Raw genomic sequence first — 27,042 nt, 5'->3', positions numbered from 1 at the left:
GGATGAGACTAGAGAGCCAGAAACCTACGTAAGCTTTAATAAATAGGACCTCATACAAGTGGGATCTTGGCCCTGACCTGTTGGAGCATCAGTGGTGGAACAAACAGCCCCTGAGAGGTCACTTTCAGGGATATAGGGACAAGTAAACTTGAAGAGGCCTACATTGTTGCAGTAGACAGAGCCAATGAGGTACCCAGGTAGTTTGTGTGGTGGACCACCTTCCAAAAGGCCCTAGACCAATATAATCTCCAAAATCCAAGTATAACCTTTCACAGCAAGGTAAGAAAGCCAACTGCTAATCAGAGACAGGGGAAAGAGAGAGATATGTGGGGCTAGCACTCAGATTAGACCACTGAGAAATGGAGGCAGAAGCTAGGGATTATGACAGAGGGCAGGGCCTAGTCTCAGTCAACAACACATCAAAATTATGTTCAACGACATAGTTTCTTCAGTCTAGAAAATAATATGGGTTGTGCTGAATGATCTCTAGAATTCATTCTAGGTCCAACATCTTAAGATCCTTGACAGGTAAAAAACTCTTTCAGGATCTTAAAGAAATAAGAAACTCTTTAGAGCCCAGAACTCAAGAACCAAACCTAGCCCTCTCTTCATTATACCACACTGGAAAAGTACCTTGTAAACTGTAAAATATTAGAAGTGTGTGAATTTAATTATGAGAAAAAATAGGCAAAGAATAGGCAAGAAAAGAAGAAGCAAACTATTCTGGATAATCTGGACAATGAATTATTAGCCCCTCTTTTTCCCTCCCATTCAAGGGTGACCCCATCATTCCTCACAGCATCCCTCTGAAGCATTATGGTATCTCTTCCTAATGAAGACACCACAGCAAAGAAAGGTTTAGTAAACTGGCAAAGGCAAGAAAGCAAGTCAATAACAGAACCAAGACTAGGATGTTCTAGTTCCCCATTCTTGCTTTAATAATAGTTTTTACTGACACATTTCTTCCCTCTGAATGCATCCATGAGGGCTACATCCCTGTGGCTGTATTTCTGCCTTCTGTAGGAAGCACAGCCCAGAGAGGCAGGTGAGGACCAGCTAAAGAAAAGAGAGACACACAGATACTGTTCATCAATAAGTGAGATGTGACTCTGATGCTCACCCCAAATTTCAACCTCACATTTTAAATGAGGCCCATACTTTACCAACAAGTTTGTTTGCAACATGTAATACCTTTGTACCTGCATCACATTCATGGTCACTGGGATGATTCTGGTCAAAGATAAATGTGTTCTTTTGGGAAAGACGCAGTGTGGTGAACAGGACTATGGGCTTGGAGTCTGGAAGACCTGAGTTCACAAAACTACCTCAAATACTTATTAAGTGCATGACCTTGCAATGTTACTAAGAGTTAAAGATCATTTCCACCCATTAATGGGCCTGTACATTAAGGGAAGTTTGATTAGGGGACATTTGTTTTGTAGGAAGGCCCACACCTTTTGTTAATTTCTAATGAGGCACCGATTCTCAAGGGTCATGATGCCCTCTGGCTCTGAAAAGTGTATACATACTCTGAGGAGAGGTTTTGTTTTGGGGCTTACGCAATGGAAGTGTGTTTGGCCAGACAAGACTCTGGGTAGCCATTAAGCACCTCCCCACACTTTGAAAACCCAGATATTGGTGCTTCTTTCTCTGGTAACCATGTATGTAGGTAATGGTCAGGCAGTTGGATCTGTCTGTTGATCTGTGATGTATGTATTGCTCATGGTCAGACAGTTGGGAGTCCTGTCTGTTGGTGGATCTTTGACTCTCTGTATTTTTTCTGAAGTTCAGGGTGCTGATTTTTTCCCCTGAGCTAAGTAAATGATATACGTGCTTAATTAAAGTAGATTGTTGACCCCTCAAAAGTTGCTTTCCACCATGCAATCACAAACAATAAGTACCAAATAAATAACGTGGAAAGCAAGTTGTTAATTTTCATAAGGGACAGGTAGGTGATACAGTGGATAGAGTGCCAGGTCTGGAATCAGGAAACCTGAGTTCAAATCCAGGCTGAGACACTTAAGAGCTGTTTGACCCTGGGCAGATCATTTAATCTTACTCTTTGTATCAGTTTCCTCATCTGTAAAATGAGGTGGAGAAGGAATGACAAACTACTCCGGTGTCTTTGCCAAGAAAACCCCTAATAAGGCCACAAATAGTTGGATACAATTAAACAACAACACTTTTATAAAAGAACAGAAAACACAAAATATATCCTGAAAGGCAAAAGATACAGGCTAATATTTACTAATAATTTATGCATCAAAACTGAGTGAATTCCTACATTGTTGATCCCTCAAAAGTTGCTTTTCTTTTAGAAAAACAGATCTAAGAACCTGTACACCAGGTCCTCCTGTACATGTCAGGGTCCTTGCTGTTACAGTCCCTGGGCAAAACACTCCATTTCTCTGCATCTCAGTTTCCTCATCTGTAAGGTGAGTTGATTTGGAGACTGATTCACTAGATGACCTCTTTGGTCCATTCCAGTTTCAAGACTGACACAGAGAGGACCACTGGGATGTCTCTTAGGAAACTCACCATTCTGATGATCTCATCTTCAACTTGACGCAGTTCTGAATGCTTTTCAACAGTAGTGTTAGTCAAAATTTTTCTTAACTTAGTTTCCGTCACAAATGTTCTAACTGAAAATGAAAGAATGAAAGTTATCCAGTAGCCCAATTTACAAATAGCTTTACCTTATTTTTTATGTTTTACTGATATGTCTTAAATTATATACATTTACAGATTATTCTCACTTTGTGAGAGATTTCTTGTAAAAAAATTAAATAATTAAGCAAAATTAATAATAACCCTTTGATCACATCTGAAATTATGTGCAACATTTCACATCTGTGTTGTAGTTCAGTCGTTTTTCAGTTGTGTCTGACTCTTCATGACTCTGTTTTGGGTTATTTGGTTTTTTTGCAAAGATATTGGAGTGGTTTGCCATTTCTTCTCCAGTTTATTTTATATATGTAGAAACTGAGACAAATAGGGTTAAGTGACTTGCCCAGAGTCACAATAGGTAGTAAGAGTCTGAGGTCAGATTTGAACTTAGGAAGAGGAGTCCTCCAGATTCTAGGCCCTGTGCTTTATCCACAGTGCCACCTAGCATCTGTAGCACTCCCATAACCTCTCCATTAAAAAAAAAAATCTATTTTCCTTCCTTCCCATGCTCTACCCCACTGGAAAAGACAGAACAAATTTCTTGTAACAAATATGCATCATCAAGCAAAATGAATTTTCTCAATGGTTGAATACAAAGAGAAATTTATCATTCTGTATCTTATATCCCTATCTCTCTGTCATGGACTAGGCTTCATCACTGATCCTCTAGAATCACAAATGGTCATTGCATTGATCATGGTTCTTAAAGCTTCCAAAGTTGCTTATCCTTATATTATTATTGTTATTAGAGTATAAATTATTCTCCAGGCTCTGCTCATTCCATACTTCATCAGTTTATAAATATTCTCAAAACTCTTCACTTTTATAATAGTGATATTATCACTTCAATTCGTATGAGCTTATATAAGTCTTTTCATGTATTTTTTGAAATTATTTTCTCCATTCTTACAGGACAATAGTATTCCATCATATTTACATACTGCAACTTATTCAATCATCCCTCAATTGATGGATATCTCTTTAGTTTCCAGTTTTTTTCCCCCACAAATAGAGATGCTTTAAATATTTTTTATACATAAAAGGCTTTTTCCTCTTTCTTTGATCTCTTTTGAGTACAGACCTAGTATTGGCACAGTCCAACTTCTAATAGTCCTGTCCCATTCTTTTTATTTTGGGGGTTGGCAATCATGGTGACTTTCCCATGGTCACATAGCTAAAAAGTATCTGAGGCTGAATTTGAACTCAGGTCCTCCTGATTCCTGGGCTGGTGCTCTAACCACTACAACATTGAGCTGCCATCCTGTTCTATTCCTAAGTCATATAGCTAGGTGACTACCTACATGGAAGAGCTAAGAGAAAATGCAATATACAGTTGGGGCATCAGGGAAAACCAAATAAAAAACTTCTTTGAGCCTAGAATGGTACCCTATTACAGAATAAGCACTCATTTTTTCCCCCTCTTGAAATCAAATCAATACAATAAATGAAGGTAAAGTCTTTATTTGAAAGAAAAAGAAGATGCCGAATATGCAACAGGGTACACCCAAGGTTAGTTTAAAAAAAAAAAAAAAAGGCTTTCTATGTCATTTTGGGGTTTGTTTGTTTTTTTCAGAGAGGAGAACTATATTTCCCTGAAGGCCCTTATAAAAATGCAACTTCAGTCTTTAAGATAATAAATTCCTTATCTCTCTGACTCTGCAATGAGTCCTAGATTTTTCCAATTCTTCTTCTAATCCCATGCACTTTTCAACAAGCATTAAGCCTGTACTGGAATTTCAGCCATGCAAAAAGGGATTATTAGGTCATCATCCTTACCAGGATCCTTTGAGAAAAGCAGGATCTATAGAGATGTAGATAATTTTGGTAGAATCCACTGTCATGCTACTGTCTCCAACCAAATCAACTTTATCATGCAAACAACTCATATAAAAGACATACTATTTTGGGGGTTTAGAGCAAGGGAATATCATTTTAGTAGATAGAGTATTGCATTTAGAGTCAGGAAGTTCTGGGTTCAAACCCAGCCTTATTACTGATTCTGGACAAGTCAATATCCCTGATTCTTCTCAGTAAAATGAAGGAGCTTGGCCTAGATGGCCCCTGAGGTCCTTTCTGGCTCTAAAATCTATGATCCCATAATTTCTTGGAGGGACGGAAGATGAACATATACAACAGGTGGGAAATGCCAATATATCGAATGGTTCTCAAGTCTCCTCATGAAATACAATTTTGGTTAGCTTCCTCTTACTTATAAAATAGTAACAGAGAATCAGTGCGATAACATTTGATATTAGCTCATGCTAAAAATTTCTGTCTAAATGAGAAAAAATGGGAGAGGGGAGGAAGGAGGCAGAAACCTATACTGCCGCTCTTTCATGGAAAACATGTGGGCTGAGCTAAAACAAAGGGTCCTGGAATTAGACTGGGAAAATATCTTATACTTAATAACTGAAGCCCCTAATCCTTCTTTAACACATCCCTCATCTTTCTGGTTGTCCTACAGCTCAGCGGAGCCAGCTTTCCAAGCAGCAGGGGGCTCTTTGAAAGCGATCTCAGCCAAATGAGCCCTCTTTGGCACAAGCTAATTTGCATGTTCCTCTGCTGTGTTTAAGAACAAAGGAGGTAAATGACTTGAAAATGGGAAGATGATTGCTTAAGTAATGGGACAGCTCTCCTAAGATCCCATTGTTTCTAGTGGTACATCCATTATACATAACTCAAGAACAGTCATCAGCTGCATTTATCCTCCCCCGCCCCCATCCCCATCCTTGGGATCACAAAGGACATGCTTGTTTCTGGCCAATTGTAGAAAAACACGTATTCTCAAACAGCAGGTGCTGAATCAGAGAAGGGCTCTGAAATTAGTAGGGCCTCAGATTTCAAAGATGGCCTCAGAGATAACACCAATATGGCCCTGTGGCCCTTCTTCTGGAAGCCTCAGAGAGGCTCAGTCAGGATGGTGAATGAAGGGCCTTTAGCTCATATCATAAAAGGAGTGGCAGAAGGAATTGGGGATGTTTAGCACTGAGAAAAGAGTCATCAGTGTGGATGAAAACTATGTCCATGTATTTGAAAGTTTTTCTATCATATGAACAAGGGATTAGATGTTTGGTCCCAAAGAGCCAAACCAGGAGTAATGGGTGGAAATGACAAAGATGCACATTTTGGCTTGAGGCAAAAGAAAACTTTCTAACAATAACAGTTATCCATGAGTGGAACAAGCAGATAAAGGAAAAAGTGAGTTCCCTTTCCCTGGAGCTCTTTAAGCAGAGGTTCTCCCTCTTTCTCTCTCTCCCTCTCTCTCTGTCTCTCTCTTTGTCTCTGTCTTTCTCTCTCTCTCTCTCTCTCTCTCTCTCTCTCTCTCTCTCTCTCTCTCTCTCTCTCTCTCTCTCTCTCTCTCTCCCTCCCCCCGCCTCTGTCTCTCTGTCTCTCTCTCTGTCTCTTTCTCTCTATCTTTCTCTCTCTCCCTCTCTCTGTCTCTCTGTCTCTGTCTCTGTCTCTCTCTGTCTCTCTCTGTCTCTCTCTCTCTGTCTCTCTCTGTCTCTCTCTCTCTCTGTCTCTCTCTCTCTCTGTCTCTCTCTGTCTCTCTGTCTCTCTCTGTCTCTTTGTCTCTCTCTCTCTCTCTCTCCTGTATCTCTCTCCCTTTTTCTCTCTCTCTGTGTCTTTCTCTGTCTTTTTTACTCTCTCTCTCCCTCTCTCCCCCCTCTCTTTCTCTGTCTCTGTCTCTGTCTCTGTCTCTGTCTCTGTCTCTCTCTCTCTCTCTCTCTCTCTCTCTCTCTCTCTCTCTCTCTCTCTCTCTCTCTGTCCCCTTGTTCATATTTTAGTAACAATTCTTTTTTCAGGTGTGGGTTGGACTGGATTGCTGATGAGGTCCCCTCGGATACTGATATTCTGTGATAATGTGACACTTTATCTCTTATCCACAGATCTCTTTACCCATCTATCTTTATAATTATTTCAGAATTTCAGCCATTTCTCAATCATGTCTGACTCTTTGTGACCCCATTTGGGGTTTCTTTGGCAAAGATACTTGAAGGGTTTGCCATTTCCTTCTCCAGCTCATTTTATAGATGAGGAAACTGAAGCAAACAAGGTTAAGTGACTTACCCAGGGGGTCACACACCTAGTGTGTATCTGAGGCCAGATTTGAACTCAGGAAGAAAAGTCTTCCTGACTCTAGACCTGGCATTGTATCCACTGTACCACTCAGCTGCCCCAATGCTTATAACTATAAAAGTTCGATTTTGTTTTAAGAGTATCTGATTCTTTTTCTAATTTCAAAAGTTAATTTGTTTTTCCCATATGGAATACCAACAGGAATTGGACCTATGGTTTCATTAATATAGTATACTAGAAGGCCCAGAAATTCCTTGCACCAATGCAGGTTAGTCCATTCTTTGAAATTTAATCTTAAAAGAGTAGACTTAAAGAGCACCAAGAAGGTAATGGACTTGCTTAGAGTCACACAGCTGGGAAGCGTCTGAGACAGGATTTGAACTCGGGTTTTCCTGGGGTGTCCAAAGTCCAGTGCTCTACTCACTCCACCACCTAGTTACCCCAGAGAATAAACCAGGGCAAAGATATGAACAAGTGGTGCTGACTCTCTTACCCAAATTACAGATTCCTTTTTCTAGCTGGTGCCCAACAGGACATCTGCAGACAAAGGATCCCTGGGTGTTGTTGCATATGGCCAGAGGTGGGCAGGGGTTCGATAGGCATTCGTTCACATCTGAAGAGAAAAGGCAGGAATAGCATATTAGCGGAAGGGTGAGAGTGGAATGGGAGCATAAGGAAGATGCCCACTTACAGTCTTGGGGTGGGCAGTTCTAAGGACAAGGTTCAAAGGCAAATCTAAACAACAGCTTCAATCCTGCCACTCTCCACAAACAACTGACAAAAACCTACTGGGATTTGAGCCAGACTCTCCAATGGCTGTCTTTCTAATCGTGTGTGTGTGCGCATATGTGTGCCTGTGATTATGTACACAGTCTTACACACACACACACACACACACACACACACACACACACACACACACACACACACACACAGACTTGTGACTTCATTGGTCCTCTCCTAGAAAGCTTCCCAGTAAGAAAACTCCCTTTACCCATACAGATTAACAACTGTTAGGCAACAATAATCTTAGAGAATTGCCTGGGGTACTGAGACATCAAGGGATCTGTCCTGGCTCACACAGCTGGTATGTGTCACAGGGAGGACTTTAATTCATGTTTTCCTGGCCTCCTGACATTCTGTCAGGGGTTGAGGAGGGAGGGAAGGGATGTATGAAAGAAAAACAGACAGACAGACAGACACAGAAAGATATGAAGAGCCAGAGTCAGAGAGGCAGGGACAGAGAGAGAAGAGAGAGGGAAAAAGAGAGATTCGAGACATAAAGAGAGGAAGAAAGGAAGGAAGGAAGGAAGGAAGGAAGGAAGGAAGGAAGGAAGGAAGGAAGGAAGGAAGGAAGGAAGGAAGGAAGGAAGGAAGAAGGGAAGGAGAGAAGGAGGGAAGGAAGGAAGGAGGGAGGAAAAGAAGGAGGGAGGGAGGGAGGACCCCACCCTAGCTCTTACCCATACTGCAGTCATCGCCTTGCCACGAAGGGGTGCAGACACATCGATATCCATGAGCAGTGGAATCCACAACGCACTTCCCATCATGAAGACAAGGGTTTGCAGCACATCTGTTGGCTAAAACCAAATTTTTTAGTGTGATGCTAATAGAAATACTTAGTTCTCCTAAGCAGTAGTACCTACCTCTGTTCCCTTACTCATAGAGGGGCACGTTAGGATGGAGTGGGATCTCAAGCGTTAAACAGGCAAAGCTAGAGGTGGGGCCTCTATGGATGGTGGGGATGGGGGAATAAGCATTTCTATATCACCTACTATCCACTTAAAGATCTCTCAACTAAGGTTTGGTGATGACAGTTATATCCAGGTTGAGGGTAATGAGTTGCCTTTGTAATATCTAGAGCATCCTGCTAGGTTCAGCGTGGATTAATAACATATGTCAAATGATGAAAAAAAAACAAACAAAAAGTTTTTAATAGATCACAGAAAAAAATTGAGACACTAATGCACTGTTGATGGAGTTGAGACCGATCCAATCATTTTGGAAAGCAATTTGGAACTATGCCCAAAGGACTTTGACCCAGAAATATCTACCTCCAGAGAAAGAACTGATGGAGTCTGAATGCATAGCAAAACATACTATTTTTTAGTTTCTTTATTTTTCTTGGTTTTTTCTTTTCTTTTTGGTCTGTGTTCTCTTCAACATGGCTAATATGGAAATATGTTTACATAACTGCACATAAATAATTTATACAAAAAATTTCACTTTCTCAAGGGGGAGGGAGAGAGGGAATTTGGAACTCAAAATTATTAAAAATGAATTTTTACATGTAATTGAGAAAAAAATAAAAGAAAAACATTCTTTTAAAAATTAATTGAAATATACCGCAGAGAGAACCCACTCTTCTGAATTATAATTGTACTTAATTCAACAAACACTTAATAAGAGTTTATTTTGTATAAGGCAATATGTTGAGTCTCAGAGAGTTTATGCTCAACTAAGAGAACACAATATGTATACAGTTAAGTATATTAGATTCAAGACATATTTATTCAATACTTCCAATGTGCCAATCATTGGGAACACAAAAGAGACAGCCCTTGATGGGCACTCCATGATGGAAGAAATACCTAAGCTGAGCCTTGGGGGAAGGTGAGGGATTATGAGAGATACGCTCTAGTTTTGGGGGTGGGAGATGGGGATGGAGGGAGGACATTCATGACAATGCCACACGCACTGAAACATTTTTATAATGTTTGGTTGCACCATGTTTGAAGTTTTTGCAATGCAATGAATGTATTATTTTCTGAAGTGAACCAAAGGTAAATTTCTCATGGTTCTTAGTGCTTGATGTAGCAGCGCTTGAGGATTTTTTATACATTTGTAACAGATGAAAAATAAACCAGATTGCAAATTCTGGATTTTTTTTTTAAGCCTAAATCATGTATAAGTCTTTGGTCCAAATTGTAGTGTAAAGTCAAACTAAATTGCATTATACTGACCTATATGAGTGTATTTCTCTAAGCATAATTATGTTGAAATAAACTTTATTAAAAATTGGAAAAAGAAAAGCAAATGCCCACAGGTGGGAAATGAAATGTTGATTTCACACAAGAGTCATGGTCCAATGTGGTTGGAGTCTAGAGCACATAAAAGAGAATAATGTGAAATAAAACTAGAAAGGCATGTTGAAACCTGATTGTGGGGAGCCTTAAATATAAGGCTGAGGAGTTTGTATTTTATCCTAGTAATAACAGCCAGCTACATAAGACTTTTGAGAAGGGGAGTGACATGTCTTAGGAAGATTATTTTCATAACTATTTAGATTACAGACTGAAGAAAAGAGAGGTCAAGGCAGAGACACCAGGCCAGAGGCAAGTGAAATAGTACAGCTGCTGAAGACCTGAACTTGAGTGGCAGTCATGTGAGGGAAGAGAAAAGGATGGAGGCAAAAGGTTTGGAAGTGGAATCAAAAAGACTTTGAAAATAATGAGATATGGGGACAGCGGAAGAAGAAGGAAGTGCTGAGGAAGACTCTGGAGTTTTGAACCTGAGTAAATAGGATACAGAAAGATGTTGGCATCCTCAGCAGAAATAGGGAAATTTGGAAGAGGGGAGAGAATTATAATCTGCAGTCATCCATTTTTTTCTGTCATTTCTCTCGCAGTTTCCCTTATCAATAACTATAGTACCCTCTACCCACAAATAAGTATCCAGAACTTAGTGACTTCTCAACTCTGTGAACACCATTATGAAAATGAGCTAGAATTCCCTATATGCCCTTGCATTCATGATTGACATTATGTAAATACCAGGATGATCAGAGGTAAAAAATTTTTCTCCAGTTACCCATGCGTCATACGAGCCTTTAATATATATGTGTACATGACTGTAACTTGTCCCCAGCATCCCCTGTCTGTTGTTCTCTGCAGGCACAGATCTGAGCTTGCTTGAAAAAGGTGTTCGGCAAATGATCAGGAGAATGGAAATGCTCACCTTGATTAGTTTCAGATGCAAAACAGGAAGGATGGGGGTTCAAATTCTAACTTTGTCAATTTTACTTCCCCTGTGATCTTTGGGAAAACCAAGTTACTGCAACAGGCCTCAGTTTTCTAATCTAATGAAGGAGATGAATAAGAGGTCTCTAAAGATTTTTATGGCTCTAAATTTATGACCTATCGGTCTTGGGCTAGGCTTATGAATTCCACTTTTGTTGCAATATAAATGCCTTTGACTTTGGGGCAGCTAGGTGGCACAGTGGTTAGAATGCTAGACCTAGAATCAGCATAACCTTAGTTCAAACCCAGCTTCAGACACTGACTAGCTGTGTGACCCTGGGTAAGTCACTTAACTGCTCTGTGCTTCAGTTTCCTCATCTGTAAAATGGGGGTAATCATGGCACCTATCTTCCAGGATTATTATGAGGATAAAATGAGATAATATTTGCAAATCTTAAAGCATTATATACATGCTAGCTGCTAATGACTCTGGGAAAGTGAATTCTATTGGTCCTAAAGCATAGGTCTCTAAATCTTTTAGATTTTTATTTCACTGAAGAATAGAAAATCACTTAGGGGGAAGACCACAGAGCGGAAAGGCACATCCTGCTCTTTGCTGAAAATGCCCATGATTAGTAGGGTGTGGCAGCAGCTGCAAGCCCCCGTAGGGCAAGTCAGGCTTCAAGCGTCATCAGTTGCTGGGTCAGCTCCGGCATAAAAAGGGCATTTAAACTTCTTAATTTAGTCATTGCAAAGGGTAGCTCTTTCAACCTCCCTCCTTCCTACTTACCCAAAAGTATCTTAAATGCCATTTTAGTCATTTACTTTGAACATGTGTCTTTTACTGAGGACGATTTGGTCAACCAAGTCAAGGTATATCTCAGACATAGTGCCAAAATATATCTCTTGCCCTACCCCTTTTCTCAATAAAAATAATCTGATTCACTTTATCCTGTTTCTAACTGCAGGGCCAGCCCAAGAGAGGGTAAGTTCCCTGTAAGTATCCCATGGGATAGACAGAGGAAGGTGGGTAGAGAGCTGACTTTGGAAGTTGGAAGACCAGAATCATAGGATTTAGGACTAGAAGGGACCTCAGAGATCATGGAGTTCAAAAACCTCATTTCACAGATGAGGATTCCACAGCAGGCTCTGGGTGAGTTCAGAGAGTTTCACCCTCAGAGGGTTAGTCATCACAGGAATGAATCCATTGCCTAGGGCACAAACAGCAGTGTGGGAGCCACATTGCTGGAGTGAGGGAGCAGCAACATGGTAAAAGACATGGATCCTCAAAATGAATAAAACTGCCTCCTCTTAGGTAGAGCAGTAGGTCGGACACACGACCTGGAATCAGAAATCTCATCTTCCTAAGTTCATATCCAGCCTACACTTTGTAGCTGTGTGTCCCTGGGCAACTCACTTAACCCTGCTGGCTTCAGTTTCCTCATCTTTAAAGTGAGCTGGAGAAGGAAATGGCAAACCACTTCAGTATCTTTGCCACGAAAATCTCAAAAGGGGTCACAAAGAGTAGGACATGACCAAAAAAACTAATAATTAATAATATTGCTGCTTTCAGTCATTTCAGTCATGTCCAACTCTTCATGACTCCTTTTGAGATTTTCTTGGCAAAGACACTGAAGTGGTTTGCCATTTCCTTCTCCAGCTTACTTTACAGATGAAGAAACAGAGGCAAACAGGGTTAAGTGATGTGCCCAGGGTCATACAACTAGGAAGGATCTGAGAACAGATTTGCAGTCAGGAAGATAAGTCTTCTTGAATTCAGACCCAGTCATTAACCCACTATACCACCTAACTGCCCCTATTAATAATATTAGTAATAATTAATAATAAATATTAACAATATTAGTTAATATGAGTAACCTACAAAATAAAAACTCCTATCAGAGAAGCCACACAAAATGGTAAACAGGGCTCTGGACTTGGAGTCAGGAAGATCTGGGTTCGAATCCCATTTTGGTATGTGACACTGAGCATGTCACTTAACCTCCTCTGTGCCTTAGTTTCCTCATCTGTAAAATAGGGAGTTGGACTTGATGATCTCTAAAGTCCCCTCTCTAAATCTAGGAACCCATCTATCTGCTTCTTTTGCCTCTGCTCTGTATAATTCTCACTCTAGGAAAAAGGGGTTACAGCACAGATAAGGTAATTTTTGATGATCAGAATAGGTTAATGAAATTGTTCTTATAGGTCACAACAGTCACATGGATTGGATCATGGAAGCTGGAAGGCAGGAGGATGGAAAGGAAACAGGGATATAGGATATAGCTTATACAAAGAGTTAAATGATTAAAGAGTATGTTGCCAACGTAGCTACTAAAGGATGCAGTGAAGTTATTGTCTCTTGATAAATCCCAGTTCTCACTTTGAATACAAACAACTGCCACTAGTAAGAATGATACAGGACAAACAAAACTCGGGTCAATTACATTAGTCAGTATTAGCAGCATATTATAAAAGGGAAAGGACTAATTTTTCCTTTCTGCTAATAATTAATTATTCAATTAGTGATGGGATCAATTTGGTGGTGACCACTTTAGAAAGGATTGGGGGTTTTTTTTGGCTTGTTTTATTTTAGCAGATCATGTACTAATGCATTGTTGGTGGAGCTGTGGATTATTACAACCATTATGGAAAGCAATTTGGAATTGTGCAAATAAAATATCTAAAATGTCCATTTTAACCCAGAGATTCCACAGCTAGGCGTATATTTATGGATATCATTGATTTAAAAAAAAAAAAAAAGATGGGGCATTGCACCTATCAGATTGGCTAACATGACAAAACAGGATGATGATAAATGTTGGAGATGTGAGAGAGTTGGAACACTAATTCATTGTTGGTGGAGCTATGAGCTGATCCAACCATTCTGGAGAGCAATTTGGAACTATGTCCAAAGGGCTACAAAAATGTGCATACCCTTTGACCCAGCAACACCACTTCTAGGACTGTATCTCCAAGAGATTATAAAAATGGGAAAGGGTCCCACATGTACAAAAATGTTTATAGCAGCTCTCTTTGTGGTGGCCAAAAACCAGAAATAAAGGGGATGCCCATCAATTGAGGAATGGCTGAATAAATTGTGGTATATGAATGTAACGGAATACTGTTGTGCTATAAGAAATGATGAACAGGAAGACTTCAAAGAGGCTGGAAAGACTTATATGAACTGATGCTGAGTGAAAGGAGCAGAACCAGGAGAACTTTGTACACAGTAAAAACCACAGTGTGCGAGGATTTTTTTCTGGTAAGCTTAGTACTTCATTGCAATGCAAGGTCTTAAAAAATTCCCAATGGTCTAAAGCAAAATGCCTTCCACAACCAGAGAAAGAATTATGGAATTCGATCGCAGAATGTGGCAGATTATTCTTTTGTATTACGTTTTGGTTTGTTTTATGATTTCTCCAATTCATTTTAATTCTTCTATGCAACATGACAAAGATGAAAATGTATTTAATAGGAATATATGTGTAGAACCTATATAAAATTGTATGCTGTCTCAGGAAGAGAGGGAGGAGGTAGCAGGGAAGGAGGGGGAGGAAGGGGAAAAAATCTAAGTTATATGGAAGTGACTATAGAACACTGAAAACAAATAAATAATAAATAAATTAAAATTAAAAATTAAAAAAGATGGGCAAGTGGTAGCATATTGAGAATTATCTGTTGTAGCAAAATAAAATATATTGATTTAAATTATGAAAATAATTTTAAAGCAAAAATAATTATGCCTTCTAAAGAAAAAAGACTAGGGTAGATTAAAAATACTACAAAATAAAATTTTAAAATGCTTCAATGGAAACAGCATTAGATTTTGAAGTCAGAAGACCTGTGTTCAAATCCTGGGTTTGCACTTATTGGTTGTGTGACTTTGGCTTCTTAATCTCTCTGGGCCTCAGTTTCCTCAAATGTAAAATGAGGAGATTGGATCAGATGACCTCTGAGGTTCTTTCAGTTCTAAGTCTACAACCCCTATGGTCCTATGAACAGGAGGTCATTTTAATCACTACAACATACTTCAAGGAACCATTACTATCCTCTCCACTGATGCAAATTTAAACCCCTCTCTGCCTTATTACATGATTTTGTATATTGATGAATTATAACATGGAAAACAAAAGAACTGTATAAAAAAGGAAGTTGGACTCATTTGGTCTCTAAGGTCCTTGACAGTTCTAAATCGATGAACTTATCAGTCCTCATCTCCTCCTTCTGGCTTGTAAATTCTGGGGCTATATAATTTAATTATTGAGGGGAAAGAATAATTTAATTAGGAACTTGATAAGAGCCAATGACTGGCAGAAGAACCTTTTGTAGTTTGAAGGAAAGAGATGATGTCCTGAGAAAAGAAATAAGATGACTTTTTCTTGACCTCCAATTCTAATGCTGAATTCTTCTATATATGTGCAAAAAATTATTTTCATAACTTTTTGCTACATTTTATTTTTCAAGACAGATGATTCTCAATAAGCATTCCCCAAAAATCCTTTATAAAAAGCCCACCACCCAATCAATCCCCCAACATTAAATGAATTAGCAATTCAGTGACTCCTTCCAAAAAGACAGCTTTATATAGCCCTAGAATTATGTAGGCCAGAGGTAAAGAAAAATGCAGATAGGCTCATAAATATAGAGCTGTCAGAGACTTTAGATACCATCAAGTCTTTTCATTTTCCATGTGCCAGAGACCATCAACTCTTCTTTTCCCATGTACCTAGGACCTAGCATAGAATGTGCACTTGCTAGTTACTAACACCTGAGAATGAATTTTACCTGTTGTTGAGGGTGATGTCATCGTTGGTCTCATGCTGCTCAGTGGGACCACAGTGGTTGGTTTAAGAGTCAACAGTATAGGAGTAGAAGCCTCTGTAGTTTTGGGGGAAAGAGATGTTACCATGGGAAAACGGGTAGTGGGAGTTCCCTCTTCAGGATTTCCTCCTCTTGAGCTCAGTTCATGCACAGGTGTAAATATGGAAGTGGTAGGTATTGATTTGGTGGTGGCCTCTGTCTCAACTCTGCTAACATCAGTGGTGACAGGACCTTTGGTGGTTCTCTGAGACGTCGTAGTCTTGGGTTCAATGGGCAGAATAGTTTTCTCAGTTGTTGCTTTCACAGTTGTAAGAACAATTATTGGAGGTGGAGGATCAGTTGAAATTGTTGAAGGCTGAGTGGTTGCGTGAGTTGTTGTCATAACTGGTGATGGCTGGACTGAACTGGTGCTGGTGGCTGGGAAAGTTGGCTCTCTGAAGGACTCTGTTGGGACTGGAGGTAAAGGATCCTTGGTTGTAGCATCAATTTTTAGCACTTCTGTTGATTCTGTTGGTGGAAGAATTGGATGTTGTAACTTTGACCCCACACTGGTTTTCTCCTGGTAGGGGACACTTGGATTCTTCTGATCTGCTGATGGGCTACTGCGAACCATAGTAGTGAATAAATCTGTCAGTGTATCACTTGAAGTTACAGAAGACTCTCGTGCCTGAGGATCATCACTGGGGAGGACTGAGGTAGAAGGCAAGGGCAGGACAGATGACTGTTGTAATATTATTGGGGATGGGGTGGATTCTACCGAGTGGGTTGATAAAGGTGGCAGCGAGGAAGATGTGGACTTGAAGGATTCACCCATGGAAAGCAAGAGTGGAGAAGAAGCCAGTGTTGGCCATGGGGTTGAGGAAAATGATTGACTTAGCTGTGACCCTGAGGGAGATGGCAAAGGCGACAATGATGAAGATGAAGAAGAGTCATCAGTGGACACAGATTCAGAGGCTTGAAGTAGCAATGTGTTGGGGGGAACACTGGCTGTAGATGTGTATGTTGGTAAATCAGAACTCACAATCAAGGGTTCAGTGGAAGGAAGGACAAATTTCCCTTCACTCAATGAGATGTTTCCTTTGGGAAAAGCAGCAGAAGAAGAAGATTCCAAAGACAAGGAGCTGGAGGTTCCATTGTAGGTGGTCGAGGTTTTAATGGTATCTGAAGATGTGCTGTTATTTGCAATAGATAATAATGTCCTATCTTTTACTTTGGTGAAAGCTGATGAAATATATGTGCTGTCTGTATGGTAGTTAGATGTCCTTTTTCCTATATGTGTGCTACCCATTGGTCCATGGTTAATTCCAGTAGCTAAAACGGTAAGAATTGAAATTAGGTCAACCAAACAAGTCATAACCTTCCATGAATCTGATTTTGAAAAAATATCATCACCCAAGTTTAGAAGATTTACCTCTCTCTCTTCTATACAGAGATGGGGGCAGGATATACATACAGAATACTGCATATACTGTCGTATTTGGTTTTGTGTGGATGTGTTTTTTACAACTCACTCTCATAACGGATTGTTCACTGCGGGGCAGAAGGGGAAGAATATATTTGGAAATGAAAGTGGGATTAAAAAAAAAGTGAACCTCTCCCCCCTCTCCAAAGGACTTAGAGTCAGGAAAGACTTGGGATAGACTTCCTCAGATACTAGTTGGGTGATTCTGGGCAAATTATTTAACCTCTCTGTGCCTCACTCTCCTCATCTGTTAAAAGAAAGGGCTGGTGCTGGGTTTGGTGACACATGCTTGTAATCCCTGCTACTAAGGTTGGGGGATGGCTTGAGTTTGGGAGTTCTTATCTCCAATATGACAGAAGCAGACTGCTCTGGGACATGGCCCTGTACCCATGTGTTGAGCCCCCAAGAGCACTAGGGCCAACAGGCAGCCAAAGGAGGGACAAGTTGGTCCAGTTCAGAAAAGGAGTAAGTCAAAGGTTCCATGTCAATCAGCAGTGGAATTGGGTTTGTGAGTGGCTATTTCAGTTCTAATCTGGGGAAAGAAAGAAGGAGGAAGAGAAGGAGGGGAAAAAGGGAGTTTCTAGTATTTTAAGGTCTCTTCCAGCTCTAAATCTATGATTCTATGAAATAAATGATATGTAAACCAGAAAAAACATGTATTTGATAAATGATTAATAGTCAATTGGGGCTCAACATTTTTTTTAGCCAATTGATTACTAATGAATGACAAAACCCTCTGAACCAGAAACATTTGGGAAGAAGGGTAGGGCAGGGCCTACTCTAGCCATCTTTTTATTTTATTTTATTTATTTTTCTTTTGTGAGACAATCAGGGTTAAGTGACTTGCCTAGGGTCACACAGCTAATAAGCGTCAGGTGTCTGAGACCAGATTTAGGGCTGGTGCTCTGTCCACTGGCCACCTAGCTTCCTCCTGCTCTAGCCACCTTGATTCCCTCCTCAGGCTTTCAACTCTAACTTCTTTCCTAAACCGTGGTAGCAGCAGAAGAAAAGGTGATGACAGTGAATCAGAGCCAGGTACTTACAAAGAAGTGGCCAGGGTCAAATTCTTCTCCTAAGGAGCCTCTCCTTTTTGGTCAAGGGTACATGAATGGCTAGAAACTTCAACCTCAAGCACACACACTGCTGCCACGCTCAGATAGAAAAGGCAGTACTTTCCCTACTTCCCCTAGGCATTCTGTGGTTTCATTTCTCAACCAATAAAACCATTCCTAGGAAACAATCCTTGAGCAAGTGAGCTAGTCTCTCCTAAGATTGTAGGATTCTTACAATTCCAAAAGACTCATAATGAAAAACATTCTCCACATCCAGAGACAGAACTGTGGAGTCTGAACACAAATTGAAACATACTATTTTCTTTTCTTTCTTTTGATTTTTCCCTTTTGTTCTGATTCTTTTTTCACAATATGACTAATGTGGAAATACGTTTAACATGATTGTACATGTATAGCCTATATCAGATTGCATGTTGTCTTGGGGTGAAGGGAAGGGAGGGGGAAGTTTTAGAACTCAAAATCTTATAAAAGTGAATGTTGAAAAGTAAAAATACATAAATTTTAAAAAAGAAAAAAAGATTGTTAGGAGTCTTGGCAGATGTCATTAAAGGGTGGCTTCATTTAAAGTAATGGTGTCAGACTCAAATAGAAACAAGGACTACTAAACCATCCTTAAGGATCCCTACAGGCCATATATAGACTTAGAAAAACCACATATTAACATTTTCTGTGTTCTACTGTGTTAAATATTTCTCAATTACACTCAGGAGTTTTGCAGTTGGCTTAGAAGGCACTGGACTTGGGGCCAGAAAGACCAGATTTCAAGTCCCAATTCAAATACTTACTTGGCTGTGTGACCCTGGACAAGTCATCTGACTACTCTGTGCCTCAGTTTCCTAATCTATAAAATGAAAGGTTTAGACTCAATAGCCTCTAAGACCTTTTCCATCTCTAAACCTCTGACCTTATGACCTGACAAGTGGAGAGGAAATAGATGCTGATCACTCATGGGTAAAAAGAACATATATGAAAGATAATGGTTAAAAATTATTTTTGTCTTGGCATAAATTCTTGACATCACTATTACATATTCCTTAGGTAGGGCATACCCTAAGAGGTTATTCACACAAAACTTATAAGATTACATTCTGAATCAAAAACTAACTGGAGGCAGGAAAACCTGAGTTTTAATCTACCTTCAGCCCCATCCTAGCTGTAAGATGCTAGGGAAGTTCTTTCATTTCTCTATGCCTTAACTTCTTCATCTGTAAAATGGGAACAGTGACAGCACCTATTTCAGAGGTTTGCTGTAAAGATCATAATGAAATAATATGTGTAAAAATTTTTCGCAAGCATTACAGTGTTATATAAACGTTATTCTAGAACCATGGACAAACCAAGCAGGGCAGAGAAAAGTTTACCTTCTTGGGTCTGCAAGGTGTCTGATAAAGCTGATGGGGAGCCTGTGGTGTCTGTGACTCCCAGGTGAGGAATGGTGCCCTCGGTGCCACGGAGATGCATCGTGGAGTGCTCCCCTCCACCAGAAGGCAGGCTGCTATTGGTAAGAGATCTCAACGTCCTCTCTCCATTCCTAGATGAAGTAGCTGAGGTGTCTGGACTGGGATGAAGAAAACTGGAAGTACTTTCCTCTGAACCTGAGCGTCTCCCCAGCTCATGGCTCCCTTCAGTGTCTGGAATGTGAATCAAAAAGGAGTGAGATAAACTTAGGAGACAATAGTATCCAACTCTGAAAGCAGGCAGCGAATACCTTTGTGTGGGGAGTTGTAAGTATTTACACAGGGTTTTCATTGGAGGTTAGCTCCAATGAATAAAAATGAACACTAAAGTTGCAAAGGAGAAATCAGTAGTCAAAACCTTTAAAGTTAATAGGTTTGTAGGCTTGAAGCCTTTGGGTTGAACCAGATCAGGAGTTTTCAACCAGAGTCCACAGATCCTTTGGGGATAGATTGCAAGGGATTCATGGATTTGAATGAGGAAAAAATTACATCTTATTTTCACTAACCTCTGATCAAAATTAATGTTTCCAGTTGGGACCCTAATGCATTGTTAGTGGAGCTGTGAATTGATCCAACTATTCAGGAGAGCAATTTGAACTACGCTTAAGGGGCTATATAACTATGCAAACCCTTTGACCCAGCAATCTGCTAGATATATATGCCAAAGAGATAAAAGGAAAGGACTTATATGTGTAAAAACATTTATAGCAGCTTTTTTGAGATGGCAAAGAATTGAAAATTGAGGGCATAAAATTGTTGAACAAATTGTAACATATGATTGTGATGAAATACTATTGTGTTATAGAAATGACATATAGGATGATTTCAGAAAAACCTAGGAAGACTTACATGAACTGATACACAGTGAGATGAGCAGAACCAGGAGACCATCGTACACAGAAAGAGCAACATTGTATAACTGCGAATGAGTTACTACTCCCAGAAATACAAGGATTCAACACAATTCCAAAAGACTCGTGATAAAAAAAAGCTACCTACCTCCAGAGAAAGGACTGATGGAGTCTGACTGCAGATTCGAGCATACTTGTTTTACTTTATTTTTCTTGAGTTGTATGTGTTTTCTTCTGCAGTGTGGCTAATATGGACATATGCTTTGCATAACTGCATATATATAATCTATAGCAAATTGCTTGCCATCTCAAGGAAGGAGGAAAAGAATTTGGAACTCAAAATTTTTAAAAATGAGTGGTAAAGATGGTTTTTACATGTAATTGAGAAAAAAGTGTTTCCTTTGATTATTAATATAGGCAACAATTCACATGTATTAGGCTTCACTAAATGGCCAAAGGGGGCCATGGTACAAAACATGTCAAGACCCCTTGAACTAGATGACCTCCTTGGGCCTCCAGAAGTCTACCTCCCAGTACAGGAGGAAAAGCTGGCTCAAGACTCAAAGGACTGGGTTTCTTACCTGACTGTGATCATGGACAAATTACTTAACCTCTGCATTTCAGTTTCCTCATTTCTAGAATCTGAGTTGGACTAAATGACATCTATGGTCCCTTCCTGCTCTAGGCCAGTCATCCTACATTCTGGATTTGTGGCTCAGTAAATTTTACTATTTTAAGGAGTGAGAGCAACACTGTATCTCCGTGAGTTTGTATGACTATCCATCGTGGATGGTAAAGTGACAATAGGACCATGTATCTAGAACCAGAGGGGACATCAGAGGACATGTAGTCTAACCCTCTCCTTTTAACTTTTATTTAATTTGTTGATGCTGCTACTGTTGAGTCATTTTAATTCTGTCCAACTCTTGGTAACCCCTTTTCTTGGGAAAGATACTAGAGTGATTTGCCATTTTCTTCTTCAGCTCATTTTACAGATGAGGAAACTGAGGCAAAGAGAGATAAGTGATTTGCCCAGGGTCACACAGCTATTAAATATCTAAGGCCATATTTGAATTTAGGTTTTCCTGACTCTGGACCCAATACTCTATCCACTATGCCACCTAGCTACCCTATATTTAATTATTTTTTTTCATTTAAGAACATTGTAGACAGTAATGGCATTTGGAGAATGGGCTGAACAAGTTGTAGTATATGATTGTAGTATACTGTGGCATAAGAGATGACAAGCAAGATGTTCTCAGAAAAACCTGGAAAGACTTACATGGACTGATACAAAGTGAAATGAGCAGAACCAGGAGAACAGTGTAGACAGTACCAACAATACTGTATAATGATCAACTGGGAATGACTTAATTATGTTCAGTAATACAATGACGCAAGACAATTCCAAGGGACTCATGATGAAAAATGCTATCCACCTCCAGAGAAAGACATGATGGAATCTGAATGCAGATTAAATTATACTAATTTTTACTTTATTTTTCTTGGTTTGGTTTCTTTTTTGGTCTGTGTTTTCTATACAACATGACTTATCAAAATATGTTCTGCACATCTATAACCTGTTTCAAATTGCTTGCTCTCCCAGAGAAGGGCGAAGAGAAGGAGAGAGGGAGAGAATTTGGAATTCAAAATTTTTAAAATGAATATTAAAAATTTTTACATGTAATTGGAAAAAATGTTGGTTTTTTAAAAGAAATACTAACATGGTTCAGCATGAAGACATAATTCACTAAGGAGAGTCAGGGAAGGTACCTCCTGGTGGGGCTGGTAATTTATGAAAGCACCTACTCAGGGCTGCTTATCTCTCAGGAAATCATTATTCCTTTGCCTGAACACTTCAGCAAAAAACGGGTACCTAGCTTGGGATTAGTTATGCTAAAGGCACTAAGGTTTGATAGGTATGTGTGGGAATGAGGGCAGGGAAATGTTGCAAACAAATATCTCCCCCTCCAATTTGATTAGTAGTTGGCAGGTAGGTGGTACAGTGGATAGAATGCCAAGTCTAGAGTCAGGAAGACTCATCTTCATGAGTGCAAATCTAGCCTCAGACACTTACTAGCTGTGTGACCTTGGGCAAGTCACTTAACCCTATATGCCTCAGTTTCCTCATCTGTAAAATGAGCTGGAGAAAGAAATGACAAACCACTCTAGTATATTTGCCAAGAAAAGCCCAGTTGGGGTTATGAAGAATCAGACACAACTGAAACAACTAAACAACAACAAAATAGTAGTTACTGTGGCCAGAGAGATGAAAATTTATTAAATATAAAGGTAGGCTTCTTTTGGTGGGCATGACCTGCAGTCACAGTTCTGGAGGTGTGATTTCACTGGTCAAGGGAACGCTCAGGGAGGAAACTCTGTCGCCCAATACAGGTCAGCAAGAGTCTTGTCTGGGGGACTAAGAAGGATGGATATAGGAAATGGAGATGCCAAATACAGACGAGGCACAGAACACTGGAGATCTTACATGTAATTCCTGTAAGTTTTTTATAACAAGAAAGCTCTGGTAATTGTACAGTTTGAAAAGTTATTTTATCATACACTTTTTTTATAAATACTACTTTTATTATAAAAATGCAGATTTTTATTTCCAACATTTATGTCTAAGTGAATGTTCCTATTCTACTTTAAATTACAATGAAAAATTCATAATGTTAAGACATAGTCCAATTGATGTGAGTCAGGGCTGCCCAGTTAAATTATATAGAATCTATGTTTCTTGAGGGCAAGGAAAGCGTCATTTCTATCTTTTTATTCCCACTGCCTTATACAGAGCCTGACATATAGTAGGTGCTTAATAAATGCGTATGGATTGATTAACTGCATTGTAAAATGGTAAAAAAAAAAAAAATGTTCACTCAAGGACACAAGCCAGGATGAATTAGAGCCAATAATAAAAGCCAACATTTATATCATGCTTAAGGGTTTACAAAATGCTTTATCTCATTTGATCCTTACAGTAACTCTGTCAGGTAGGTGTGATCATTATCCTCATTTAATGGGTGGGGAAACTGAGGCAGACCTCCCTAGGGCCTATGTGACCCCCATAGCTACACGTATCTGAAGCAAGATTTGAGCTCAGGTCTGCTTGACTTGAGGTTCCAGCTCTCTAGCCACCTGGCTGGCTCTTCATCTACTCTACCAAGCTGCCTCTAAAGGTAGATTTCAGAAACGTTAATTCAGCGGTCCTCAGACTTTTTGGTCTGAGTACCCCTTCATACTCTTAAAAATTACTAAGGACACTTACCCCCAAAGAGATTTTGTTTAGGTGGGTTATATCTGTTGATATTGACCATATTAGAAATCAAAATGTCCCAGCATTATTAGGAAAATAATGGATACTCTGAAAAAGTCTCAGGGAGCCCCAGTCTTCAAACTTTTTGGTCTCAGGACCCCAATGTACTCTTAAAAACGACTGATGTTTCTTCTCCCCAAAGAGCTTTTGTTCAGGTGGGGTCTATCTATTGATATGGACCATATTAGAGGTGAAAATGTCTCAGCATTGCTACAAAAATAGTTCTGATCTCATGGGTGCCCTGAAAGGGTCTCAGAGAGCCCCAGATCACACTTTGAGAACTGCTGCCCTAATTTCATGATGAATTAAAATTGGTAGGCAACTTTATGTGACGAACTGTCAGAGCTGGAAGGTAAGGACAGGGAGAGAGGGCTGGGAATGGAGTGAGGGAGAGAGGGAGGGAGAGGGAGAAGAAAGGGGAAGGGCGGGGGAAAGGGAAAGAGAGAGAGAGAGAGAGAGAGAGAGAGAGAGAGAGAGAGAGAGAGAGAGAGAGAGACATATAAAAGGTATTTTGGAGAGACTCAAAGGTCCTAAAAAAGAATGATTGAATTAGGTTGAAGGGCGGCTGCAATGTAGCTGACCAGTGGAAGGACAGTGAAAAAAGCCTTAGGAACAGAAAACAACCACTCAGCAGATTTCTGCAGATAGAGGACAAGGGCCCAGGGAGCTGAGATTTGACTGTGTGCTGCTAGGCAGAATCCAGGCTGAGTTTAGGAGTCTGGAGGGGCAGCAGCTTGGACCTGAAACAGAAGCTGTGGGTCTGAAACTTCTGCCCCCAAACGGCAAGATGGGCATAAGGAGTGAGCTAGCTATTGTTAGGGGCAAAACAGATGCACATGGGGGGACTTTGAGCTAACTCCTGGTAAAATTGCTTTCAGTCAATCATCAATCAACAAGCTAGCATTTACTAAGGACTTACTATGTGGCAGGCACTGTGCTAGATTCTGGGGATGAAGAAATCCCTCAAAGCTTCAAGGTAAAGAGTGCTAACTTTAAAGGCAGAAGACCTGGGCTCAAAGTCTGCTTCTCTTACTAAATAACTCTCTGACTTTTTGAAAGTTACATAAACTTTCAGTGCTCTATGCAATTTTTTATACGTTTTCAGAGAAGGTACCAACCTGTGTTGGTAGAGAGGCTTTGTAGAGAGGCTTTCCTCACCTGGGAGTTCTCTATATGAGTGCTATCACAAGTTCAATATGATGCCCTATACTCTGATCTGTAAAATGAGCATACTAGAAAACAGTGTGGTTGCCACATGAATGAAAAGGAAGAGAAAAAATGTCAGGGTTGGTAGTAAGAGTGTTTATTGAGAAATGATTATAAGTCTTCAACTTTTTTGTTAAGTGGAGCTGATTTTCACTATCCTAAAGCATTGAAATTACAAAGAGAAAAGGTCTCAGGTGAAGAGGAGCACTGCCTTTGAAGACCCTAACCAAGCAGGGCTGGGGGAACTGTGACATAGAGATGGTGGTAGAGAGAGGACCCAGCAAGAGAAAGCTTCTTAGAGATCTACCCAACAAGGTATTTCCTAGAGCACTGTCTTTTACTGGCTGGAATCATTGACCTAGAGATACTCAGATTACCGTCAGTTGGCTGGAGCATGGAAAGCTCCTTGTGAGCAGGGAATGATCCCATTAAATTAGTGAACCAACAAGCATTAATTAAGTGCCTACTGTATACCAGGTACTACACTGAGCTCTGAGGATACATAGAAAGACAAAAATAGTTCCTGTCCTCAAGTAGGGCATTCTAGTTGGAGGGACAACATGTAAATAATTAGGTGCATACAAGATGAACACAGAACAGATGGAAAGTAATATCAGAGAGAAGGCAGTAGCTGCTGGGTGGACCTGGAAAGACCTTCTTAAAACAGTGGGATTTGAAGTCAGTGTTGAATTGGTATTTTTATCCCCAGGTTCTAGCACAGTACCTGGTAAACGGTGAGTGCTTAATAAATACTGGTTGCTTCAGAGATTGATTTCACAGAAAGGGCTAGAGTTTATGGAGATCCGAATTATCCTGAATAAAACAAGCTCAGCCTTTTTTAAGTGCATAGCTGAGGAAAACCAAGTTTTGGGAAATGAAAACTCACATAAAGGACGACCCTGTGATGAAGAATCCCATATCTCTGAGGAAGACGCTGATGAAGATCCTGTGGAAGGCTCAAGGAGATGTGCATCATCTGGGTCTGTGCTACCTCCTGTCCACTGCTTGGACAGCTGGGTCAGGACTGAAGGGTTCACAGTCTCAGGATATGTAGTGGAGTTTTCTTTCACATCCACAAAAACTCTTTGGTTGGTCATGGACCAATGGGATGTGTCTTTCCCATCTCTTGTGAAAGTCTCGAAATTGAGCCCAGCCTCAGTCTGAGTCCTAGAACTGTCATCCCCAGAATCAGCATCACTAATGGGCAGCTGATGGTCTCCTTCAAAGGCTGCAAGAAAATACAGGGAACAGATAAATCCTGCCTGCAAAAGTTAGCATCTCTCGTTGGTCTTGCTCAGCAGCATCACCTGGGTGTGTGAAAAATTAGCACTTGCTAAGATTTCCTTAGAAATAACTTCTGCCTCTCTCAACATATATGTATGTAGGGATAAGGACCTGACCTATGATTTCATTACTACAGGGAACTTCCAGGTGATGAAACTCCCTCTACCAGTGCAAGTTGCCATCCTCAATGAAACTCATACAAAAGCTGCCTACGGCACTGACTGGCCACATAACCTGGAGTCAGAAGTTAAGACTAATTCAGCTCTTCTGTCTTCCAGGAGAGCCATCTAGACTCTATACCCTACTCCATACTGCCTTTCATATAGATTAATATAATATATGTAATAAAATAAATAAATAAGATAGATAAATATAAAAATAAACAGGTTTGTCTATTTATTAGGGGGAAGAAGGTTCTAGACCTGGGGGGGTTGTATCACTGTGAGAAACTCCTAGTTTAGAAACTCCGTTCATTGATGGAGGTTGAAAAGTAGGTAACTCTGTGAATTGAGCACTGGACCTGGCTGGAGTCAGGGGGACCTAAATTCAAACCGTGCTTTAGACACTTATGGGCTCTGTGACCCTGGACATGTCACTTACTTTCTATGTTTCTTCATCTGTAAAACTGTAAATTGGGGCTAAGAATAGCACCTACCACCCAGGACTGTTATGAGAACAGAATGAGATAATATTTGTAAAGCACCTAGCAATCCTTAAAGAGTTATACTCATGGCACTTACTGTCATTTCTAATCTTAAATTGCCTGGGCACTGAAAGGTTAGACTTGTCCATGGTCACACAGCTAGTATGGGTCAGAGGCAGGGCTTGAACCCTAGGCTGCTGACTCCAGAAGAGCTTGCCATCTGCCTACT

The 27,042-nt window shown here is 40.1% G+C and overlaps 1 protein-coding gene across 4 annotated transcripts in view; it reads right to left on the bottom strand.

Moving 5' to 3' along the window:
* The window catches only part of HEG1 (heart development protein with EGF like domains 1), a 202,783-nt gene that overhangs the window by 126,731 nt on the left and 49,010 nt on the right, over positions 1 to 27,042 (bottom strand). For all 4 annotated transcript variants that reach the window (XR_011967954.1, XM_072613751.1, XM_072613750.1 and 1 more), the window contains exons 5-10: positions 25,773 to 26,114; positions 19,418 to 19,687; positions 15,486 to 16,832; positions 8,205 to 8,321; positions 7,238 to 7,357; positions 2,539 to 2,642 (exon numbers count right to left, since the gene is read on the bottom strand). Coding sequence is in view for 3 of the 4 variants with exons in the window: in XM_072613751.1 (XP_072469852.1) it covers positions 2,539 to 2,642; positions 7,238 to 7,357; positions 8,205 to 8,321; positions 15,486 to 16,832; positions 19,418 to 19,687; positions 25,773 to 26,114 (2,300 nt within the window). In the remaining variant the exon portion in view is untranslated. The remainder of the gene's footprint in view (positions 1 to 2,538; positions 2,643 to 7,237; positions 7,358 to 8,204; positions 8,322 to 15,485; positions 16,833 to 19,417; positions 19,688 to 25,772; positions 26,115 to 27,042) is intronic.

This window comes from Notamacropus eugenii, chromosome 5 (assembly GCF_028372415.1).
Source record: "Notamacropus eugenii isolate mMacEug1 chromosome 5, mMacEug1.pri_v2, whole genome shotgun sequence".
Lineage (NCBI taxonomy): Eukaryota > Metazoa > Chordata > Mammalia > Diprotodontia > Macropodidae > Notamacropus > Notamacropus eugenii.
The sequence above is the reverse complement of the archived record's forward strand: the minus strand, read 5'-3'. Positions and strand labels throughout refer to the sequence as shown.